General features: G+C 40.2%; 1 protein-coding gene across 1 annotated transcript; it reads left to right on the top strand.

The window, feature by feature from the left end:
• Positions 1-2,750: 2,750 nt before the first annotated feature.
• LOC124300539 (bone morphogenetic protein receptor type-1B) lies at positions 2,751-9,897 on the top strand. Its single transcript, XM_046754762.1, has 4 exons — positions 2,751-3,003; positions 6,994-7,993; positions 8,124-8,439; positions 8,567-9,897. The coding sequence occupies exons 1-4, from the start codon at positions 2,910-2,912 to the stop codon at positions 8,693-8,695; spliced, it is 1,539 nt and encodes a 512-aa protein (XP_046610718.1). The 5' UTR covers positions 2,751-2,909; the 3' UTR covers positions 8,696-9,897.
• The last annotated feature ends 645 nt before the right edge of the window (positions 9,898-10,542 follow it).

Here is a 10,542-nt window from a genome sequence, read left to right as displayed (position 1 = left end):
CGCAAAACGGTCGAACGATATTTATCTGCATTTAATATTTCCTCGTCTTTAACGATTATCTGCGTATATAGCAGTTATACGTTGCACACTGATTATACGCTACACGAAGAAGGCGTATTTATGTGAATAAATGTATTGTTATGTAAGTAGAATGTAGACGTGAATGTTAATTTCATCATGAATACACAGAAATTAATTGTTCGTCCTTTCGGCGGCCGTGTAGCAATTATATTATCTTTTATTCGTACATTCTTATCGGCATATAATTGAAACCCCGCTATACTATTCATGGCTCTCATCGTGCGCGCCTTACTTTCTACGTGTACAAGTAATTTGTTTCTCGTTTGTGTATCGGTGCAGTTTATTTCGTACACGTACATAAACGAGTGCGAGACTGTGTCAGAACCCGTGTTGGGACTACACGTATGAGTGGGGAAGATATTGACGGATTAACGTATCTCTATGATCAATATGCTAGAGATGCACGCCCGAATTAAGGACCCGCACAGCAAAATATAAGGTCGTTGAATTTACGAAACCCGCTGCGCCTACCAGTATAACGATAAATTTTTACAGAAATATTCGATGAAGATACAGTAACTGTTGAGCGGAAACTCCAAATTGGCTGCAATTAGGATGTGCAACGTGCATATGATGCTGCATGTTTTCACGTGAACCCTGAGCTCCGCTCGTAAGTATCGTAAGGAAAAAAATTTTTTTAAAATGACACAAGACTTTATACCCGATTATAATTTATTCTTTAGTTAACGTCATTTACTACAGGAAAATTTGGCGAATCAGTTTCACTTTGCCCCTGTACCACGTGGGTTCTACGCAACAGCTCGTGCAAAGTTGAGCAACAGAACGAAATAAAAACGCTGATATTGGTAGCAAAACTTTTCTGTTTATCTCACTTCGACGTGACAAGTGACTTTACCCCGAATTTATCCTTGGATTTATAATTCCTATATATCATCCACTCCGTGACTCCGCGTTAGAAATCTTACGAATCGCTTTATAGGCTCGTCAGAGATCTCGGCCGTTTAAATAATGAAGGTGTTTTTGGCTGTTTCTTTCTTCGTGACTAAAGAAACCTTTCTGATATAAGGTATAATATACGTATCGATAACATTACACAAACCCGGATGAGCCTCGGGTGCCACGATTTCAAAAGTATACAATTCGTTGGAAATGTTATATTTATAGTTAATGATATAATGGTATATTTATTTTCCCCAAGTGATTTCTTCGCGCGCATCATCCATCCTATTTTGCTATCGAACCGTGACGTGAATCAACATTCGGTCGACTCCGCGTTGATCGTCCGTTTGAGAAAAGATGATCGGAAAACCGAATTATATCCCACAGACGAGCAGGCAAGCAAAGCGTTGTACTTTCAATACCCGTTCAGCTCGCTTCTATCGCCTACAGTTACACATGCAACACCATCGAGCACAACAGGGTGAATTATTGTAATTTTCTCAAACCTGACGTAATCCTATAATATGATGTCTAGAGTACCGTTTTTAACGAGCATTTCGTCGTCATGCTAATTACTCAAGTCCACTGTATTATGCCGTCGCGGATATATTAAACTTTCAAACATTCAAATCATTCCCAACTCCGAAGAATCTTTTGCACGTATGCGTGCCATGTTATAACCACCACACACAGGCGTACGTACACGTGGTCATATGTGTACCATGCCACAGTGAATGAGGCGCCGGTAGAATTCCCTCGCCGCGCGTATACCTTATATACTACATATATCCCGCGACGCGGGACTGCGGCAGTTGATTTTTTTTTTAAATTTTTTTTCACAAATAAATATTAGTTGCTCTCGGTCGAGAGTGCTCAGAGTATAATACTTATACGTGAACACGGTATATTATTATGCGCGTATACATCCTAAGTGCGGAATACAGTTGTCGTTTCCGTTCGCATTATTGCCATGTATATACGAGGATGCGTAAAATGCCAAGAGAGAAGAACAAGGAAGGAAGGAGCAAGTTATTAATAAATAATTGAAACAAAAACCAATTATTCCGTTGCAAACGAGTGTAAGTAGGTGAAATGCATCGCGTGTACTGTAAGATTTTCCCACCACGATTTCGGCACGCGCGTTGTACGGTATACCTCTATACCTACATACGTATACATTAGCATACATGCTGAAAAAGCCTACACCACTGTTTGAAACGTAAGTATAGGTATGCGATAGATCGGGCGGTAGGAAGATATCGGATGCTGCGCGTATAATCCAATCAACATATCCAGGGTCAACTAATTCAAATTCCTTGACCGGTAAGCGCGGCATGCGATGGCAGTAGGCAGTGGCATCCTACCTACGCAGAATTAAAGATATTATAAATCGAAGAAGAAGAAAAAGAAAATCTTGCCATTCATCCAGCTCGTAAACGTCGAGTTTTAAAAATCATGGTAAATAACAGCGAGGCGGGGCCCGGTCATCCCGAGGCTCCTCCGGCACCCGAACGAATCGCCTGAAATCTCCTGGAACATCGGCAACGGTGATCTCGGCCCTCCGGGTTCCAGTTTCTGCGGCGTCGCGGCACAGTGGCGCCCAGCGGGCGCCGCCGCACTCTCCCGCCGTCGCTTGACGCCCCCGAGGAGTCGGGGCCCCATCCCGGCCCCCTCGCCCCTCGCCGAGAAACCGTCCGAGGAAGAATCTCCCCACCGCCCCGAGCCGACGTCGTCGTTCCTCGGCCCGCCGTACGCTCCCGGATCCCCACCACGACGGTGTTGCCGAACGGAGTCGAGAGACTAGAGAGCGACAGAACTAGCCTGGCTGGCCTGCGCCTCGCGGCTCGTTCGCCTCGACGTTGAACGTTAGTGAGCAAGCGGTAGAGGTTCGTCACGGACGGTGAAGTATGTGCTCCGGATTGTAGAAAATGGCTGCGTTGCCCGCTGGTACCTCAGGTCGGCGGCGGTGTAAATACGGCCTGTGGATCGGACTCGGTGTTCTTATCGCGAGGACAACGGGAGGTGAGTAGACCGCCATCGAAATCGCGTTGTTCGGTGGTGAATGCGGTATTATAGGTGGTTAAAGTTTCGTTCGAATACCGTCGGAAGACAGATGTTCCGCGTCGTTGCCGTTCTTACGGTTGATACCGAGAGACGGAGAGAAAGACACGGAGCTTGATTTCATCTCGAATAGTTGAACAGCGGTGGAAGCACCCGACTTATTAGACTTCGTCCGAAATTCGTCCGTCGGACCGTGATCTTGGAATCTATCGAGGCGTAATTACTGCTTCAATTGCCATCTCCGCTCCATCGTCGGACAACAGCAACATCGAGTCACACGCGCACGTTCGATTCAGAGATGCGGAGAATACCCCTCGAGATAGATTTTCTCCCTTATCCTCTTCTCCGATTTTCCGTATTTCGTCAAAACCCGCCTCAAATCCGTGACGACGAACCGCGCTCTCGAATATCAAACTGGCAAAAAAAAAAAAGAAAGAAAAGTGGCGAAACACCAATTGCGACCATTCTTACAATTAGCCCGTCGTGACTAGGTTAATTCGCGTTGTTACAGAACGAAACGTTCGGCGAGATCTCACAGGGAAAGGTGTACGTGCGATGTTTTCTTTCACTCCTCTTTTGGCACCGAGGATGCTGTGCGATGCAGCCGCGTAGCAAGAAGAGGTGTGCGTGGATCATCGTCTGCACGCAGCGTGAAACGCGACAAGTTTGTCGCAGGGGATATAATTACAGTTGTCGTACGACGATATGTCGTTTCTCGGCACTTGCGCGTCACGCAATATTGCGAATAATTTGTCTGTCGCAGATGCCTGAGGAAAGTAAATCGTAAAAAAAGAAAAATGCACAAATCCCTACCGTCTAGGTACGATCCTGAAGGCGCAATACGAGCCTGGGAAGTGTGCAAATTGCTAGACTCGCTGCCTGCTGCCTACCGCCCGCGTTCTCGTATCGAGCTCTAAGTTCACACTGACGATGAAACTCAAGCCGCACCACATGTGCCTTGTTGGCTTTTAACCGCGCAATTCTAAGAAAGTGAACGGCGGCACGACTTTTTCACTTTTCGACAAGTCACGTTTCGGAAATTTACTGTACGATACACGCCGTTTAACATGCATGGAAACCTCATTATTATCATTACCATACAGTCTAGTTTTAAATCACCATCGTACATGTTTTTTAATTTACATATATTTTCATTTCGACTTACCGTTAATTTGACAATTATTGAATCAAAGGAAGTTTACCTTACCTACAAATTGTTTCGTAAATCGTGTGAACTTGTTTTGCCTCGTTCTTCAAAACGATCATAGCGAAAGTTGATTCGTATGGATGTATGCGCATGTTGTACGTGTACCATTTCGAGATAAAATTGTTGGGGGGGAAAACAAAATGTTTGCATTAGTGATCTAATCTGTGCAATACGTATACGTGCTCTTTTTTAATTGATTTTTCTTTATCATGTTGTATTGGATTTCAGCGAAATTCTTTAAATGAAACGTGTTCCAGATATAAGAGCGATCAGATTTATTTACTCGTTATTTTGTTGTTTTTCCCCTCGTTTTCGCTCTCTACGTATTGGAACGCGTTGCGCGTTATGCCTATAATGTTTATAGCAAAGAAACGTATACGCTGAGCCATATTCTTTAAAAATAACCGGAAACATTTTAGCTTTTTTGATGTACATCTGTTTGTGCGATGTTTACTTCATAAATTCGAAAAAAGAATCAAGTATCGTCGGACATGTATCATAGCTGTGTATGTACGTACACACACGTGATCGTGGACTACGAGAGTGATTCGAGCAATAGTGCGATCTACGAATTATATACAACGTATGCAATATGTTCGAGTCGTAGGTATCATCTTGACTGTTAGACAAAGCGAAATAATAAAAAATAAACTATTTTTTACGTTTGAGCGTCGTTTGTAATCTGCATAATAATAGAGCTTTCAAGAAAATATGTGTGTGTGTATATATATATATGTATACCTGGAAGAACTTTACGTGAATGAATAGAGGGGACGATCCATCATTCAGATATTTCGATGTTATATAAATAGACACAACGGAGTAAATTCTGTCAGCAGTCAGTCGACGCAGAGATAATACGCACGAATGTAGTCATTTGTATATATTCATGCTCCTTTCTCAGTCTTCCGTTCTCTGAGAATAATAATGCTCGTGTAGTTCGAGCACCGCGAATCCATTGCTTGACAATACCCTGAGAAAATGTGAAAAAGCACGTACGGATAATTCTGAACTGGCGCTTAAAATATTGACAAAAGTCGAACCGCGATCGCAGGGTACCGGGCACCTGAATTTTAAAATAACTTCCACTACGTGAAAGCGTTCACGATGGCATCGGTTCGTATCTCATCGTTAACCGGAGATTCGTTATAGTAGTAAAAATTAGAAGAGTCGAATAAAGGTCTGCATTGACAAGAATTACCAAGACCAATCTTCAGGTCGACGGAGGAATGCAATTCGAGCAGGGGAAAAAAAAACTAATAAGAGAAAGATGGTGGTACATAATGGAAAAGCTGGGTAGTATAAGGTATTATTCGACGTATATGGTAATCCTACCGGTAATCCTGTGCCGCCGGTTATACCATTTTTGGTATTCGAGATTTCGAGATGCTCTCTCCCACCTTTCGACTCTGATAACGTGAGATGATCGCCTCTCTCGTGTAGAACGCGCCCGGCACACGCCCACGCGAAACTTGTCAAGCAACCTCAACTCTCCCATGATCAATTATCATTTAATTATATTTATCTCGGTTCGACCCGTTCTATTTCCCTCTCCCACCACTTAGTCCTGTATATCTCCGATCGTGGCATTTCTCTCCTTCTCTCCGACTCCATTTAAAAACTTTAAACCCGACCGAGTCCTACGTTCTTACCGTATAATGTATAATATCTACATACATACAACGTACAATATAACCTGGAACCTTAATCGGCTCTACATTATACGAACGAAAATCCGTGACACGGTTGTTGTTGGGGATTTTTCAACGTCGTATACCCTCATGGACCACTTGAGATTCAACGCTTGTAACACTCGCACGAAACACGTAACGCGAAGAGTCGAAGAGTTTACGTTGGCTATCCTCATTCCTCGGCTTGTACAAGTAACTTATTGTATGGCTTGGCGCCTTTGGCGCCAATATGTTGCTCCAGAAGGGGCGACGAACCGATGTAATGGGATCGCGACGCTTCGTTCACAACTTATAACAGTTATAACTTGTTGCAACCGCCGGGATCGGTCGTCGATGCGACACTAAGGAAATTCTCTTTGCTCCGGTGAAACGGATTTTCATAATAAGTAACGGTTGTTGTATGGATAATGCAAACGGGATTGCATTTAGTCCTAACAATGCGTTCTCAAACACAAAGTGTAAATATTCACCACTGACTATAGCTCGAAATATTTTTTTCATACTGAAATGATCCCTTATTGTATTAAATAGATCATTGCGCTTAAACGAATTGGTCCGTTCCATTTTTTTCCAAATATTTCGGATACTGATCAGTGTAAGAATTGACGCGGAATTAATTTTTTCCACTTCGTTCGATACGCGAAATGTTTCAAGAAATTAAATATTGATTGATGTTATAGATTTAATGCGCAATCTTTTTCTTTTTTTTTTTTTACCTTCTTAGCACGTCAAACACCAAATATTCAATTATACTAGAAGGTGAATATTAATTCTACTTTATAGTATAAGATTTGAATCTTTTTTTAATACGATTGAATTTGTATCCCGTATTTTTCAATGAGATAGAATTTAGTACGTAACGTTACTGTAACGATGAATGCTTACGAAAAAACGTTAATTCGATTGTCTAAGTAAACTAAATAAAGAGCCAACTCCTTGCAAGACATGATAAATTGTACAATAATGATTTTTCTCCAATGCTTCGTTACCTTAACGTTGCTGCTGGTGATTTCAGCGTCGCATGTTTTAACTAGTGTTCTAATCTGATTTCAGTTCTTGGGATCACATGTTATTGCGAAGGTCACTGCCCGGATAACCAGCCAAATGGTACTTGTGAGGGAAAACCTGGCGGACACTGTTTTAGTGTCGTCGAAGAAGTATGGGACAATGAGATCAAAGAATACGTTTCCGAGTATTCTTTTGGCTGCTTACCTCCTGGAGAACAAGGTTTCATGCAATGTAAGGGTTCGCTGGTCCCACATTGGAATGGAAAAAACATAATATGCTGCAACAACACCTCGTTATGCAATCAAGGTGTTTTTCCAACATACACAACTCGGCCCACTGTACCGCCAAATCCAATGGCCGTAACATCAAGTACGACACTGATTGTCTTGGCCATCTCGTTGTCGGTTTGCTTGATGATACTTTTAATCGCTGTTCTCATAATGTACCGTCGGTACAGGCGGAAAGAGCGCGGGCCATGCCTGGTCCCTTCGCAGGGAATGCTCAAGGATCTAATCGATCAGAGTAGTGGTTCAGGATCAGGCTTACCGCTTTTAGTGCAAAGAACAATCGCCAAGCAGTTGGCACTCTCCCAGTGCGTCGGAAGAGGAAGATACGGCGAAGTGTGGCTTGCAAGATGGAGAGGGGAGAAAGTTGCGGTCAAAGTATTCTTCACGCTGGAAGAAGCATCATGGTTTAGAGAAACAGAAATTTATCAAACCGTTCTAATGAGACACGATAACATTTTGGGTTTCATTGCTGCCGATATCAAAGGAACCGGATCTTGGACTCAGATGTTATTAATCACAGATTATCACGAGAGGGGCTCGCTGCATGATTATTTGCAAACTACAGTTCTAGATCATCCTTCCTTATTGGCAATTTGTTTGTCAATTGCTTCAGGCGTCGCACATTTGCATACAGAGATATTTGGCACTAGAGGAAAGCCAGCAATAGCACACAGAGATATAAAGAGTAGAAATATTCTAGTTAAAAGAAACGGGGAATGCGCAATCGCAGACTTTGGTCTTGCTGTGAGATTTATAAGGTAATATTGCGCAACAACCAGTTACTTCTAAGAACCTTGTAGTAATGTTTCAAACCATGGCTACAAACATTCCTTTTAAGTCCTTGGCAACTTTTATGCTTTACTACATTGAATCTATTGGTTTTTATAGCGAAAGCGGAGAGATCGACATAGCACCTAACACACGTGTGGGAACACGTCGATATATGGCTCCTGAGGTCTTGGACGAGACTTTGAACACCTCCTCGTTCGATTCCTTCAAAATGGCTGATATGTATTCAGTTGGACTTGTTTTATGGGAAGTATGCAGGAGGTGCGCTACTGGCGGCAAGGTGTCTACGGCCGAGCCATATGCTTTGCCTTATCATGACGCTGTGCCTAGCGATCCAGACTTTGAAGATATGAGATTAGCTGTGTCTGTCAAAAAGAGGCGTCCAGTTATACCTACGAGATGGGAAAATGATTCTGTAAGTATTCGAGTCTAATTGAAATGATTCGCAAAGGAAATAAAATTGATTCGATGAAATAACTGAATTTATCCAGTTTAAAAAATTGGCAGAACATTTTATGTATAATCAATTTGCTAATTTTTAGGTTCTATTTGCGCTGAGTAAAGTCATGACGGAATGCTGGCATCGAAATCCTGCAGTTCGACTAACAGCACTTCGAGTGAAAAAGTCGATATCAAAGCTACACATCGATAATGCCATAAAAATAGTGTAGTGTTTGAAGAAACGTTACATCAAAACTGTTGTTTTTCCCCTAGTTCAAAAACCCTTGTAAATATGCCCTGGTGTAAATAGAATCGATGACAGACTGCAGCCTTAAGACTGATCGTACTGAAAATTATAGATATTTGACGACGAATGGATGCGTGTGATTCGGTATGGTTAATGAGCGAATAATTACGACTAGTTATAGATATGACAATGTTATGATTTCTTTAAGTTGACATGTGTTAAAATTTGAAACAAAGTAAACGCGTTCATAAATTTAACACATCTCGTAATTTTAGGATTTGTTAAAGTGAAGAATAAACGGGCCACTTAGATTTGGAATTGATTACAGCGTTATCAAGTGTTATTAGCGTGTTTTCATTTCTTGATATTATCGAGCTCCATCAAAGAGTTTTCAATCAAATCCAGCATCATTAAATTTTCGTTATCCATTCAATATATAAATGCAAACTTCTATTATAAATTTACGGAGGAATTGATATATTGTAGCAAGTTATTGTAAATAATAGTCTACTAAATATTAAAGAAATGTATAAATTTGAAATTGAATTGGTGCCGTTCCTGTAAATTAACTTTCATCGTGCATTGTTTATGATTAAAGCAAAGTTAAAAGCGAACTTTTTTAATAACGTAAACACTGAATGCAAAAGTCATTATGACTGGTGCTAGAACTTTGATCACATGAATATCTACCTTTCTTTCGGCCATTTCAGTTTGTACAAAATAAGAAACAATGCTGGCTTTGGTCCTTGATAACTCAAGCTGAATAGTTTATTGTTAATTACTTAGGATTCTTTATTTGATATATTAATATTATTTTATCAGAGAAATTTAAATCGTTGCAGGATCTTGACAGTTTTACATATAATTTACTCAGACATAGTACCTAGTTACTATGTCGCATGATGCAGTATAAAATTATTTAAATTTGTAAATTCTACAAAGAAAGTAACATTTAAATTATAAAACGTGTGACACGAACATTGTTATTGTCTTATCAAAAGATTCGAGGCAAATGATCATTAGCCTAGAACTATCTCAGAATATGGCGAAATAAATTTATTATTGATAAACCAGCGTATGAAACATGTTACTAAAGTGAATTCGAATTATCAATCTTTACTTTAACATACGCCACCACCAGGATCGTACACTTCCCTAATACCCATGTAAAATAAACAATACTCCGAAAATTAATGCAACATAAAACCACCGATAACTTTTTAACAAAGTTATAAACACGTTTTACCACTTCTTTAAATCCATTTTATCATTAACAATGAATAAACACGCTAATCAGCGCGCTAATATGAAACAAAATATGCAATTACTTCAATACCGAGAAAATTAAACTGTTTTGTGTGTATAGTCACATGCAATGTATGTACATTATTACCTCTTTCAGTATTTTGAGTCTATGATATCATCATATCGCTGTAATATTATAGCTTTTACAATTTGCCTGGACAATTGATCATTTGCATGAAATTTGGGTGTTGTAATCTACATAGAGCTCCCTATGCATTAAGGGGTGCTATTGTTGAATAATGAATATTATCCTAGTTCTTCTTTTTGAAGATCAATTGTAATAAATTATATTATGTACAAAAATTGTTCAGTCTTATTAGTAATATCATAGGTAAGAGTTGTGTAAAACAAGTGTGCGTACATACACTCCAGCCGCACTGTATTTTTTCCAACAATAACTAGACTTACCTATTTTATTATAAATATGACTAAAATTAACGGTCATTTGATTGCAAATAATGAAATTTATATTTTTAATGAGTATTAAATATCACTTTTTTCCAAACAAAATGATTTTCAGTCACA

The sequence above is a fragment of the Neodiprion virginianus genome, chromosome 1 (assembly GCF_021901495.1).
Source record: "Neodiprion virginianus isolate iyNeoVirg1 chromosome 1, iyNeoVirg1.1, whole genome shotgun sequence".
NCBI lineage: Eukaryota > Metazoa > Arthropoda > Insecta > Hymenoptera > Diprionidae > Neodiprion > Neodiprion virginianus.
This window is presented reverse-complemented; position numbering and strand designations above follow the sequence as displayed.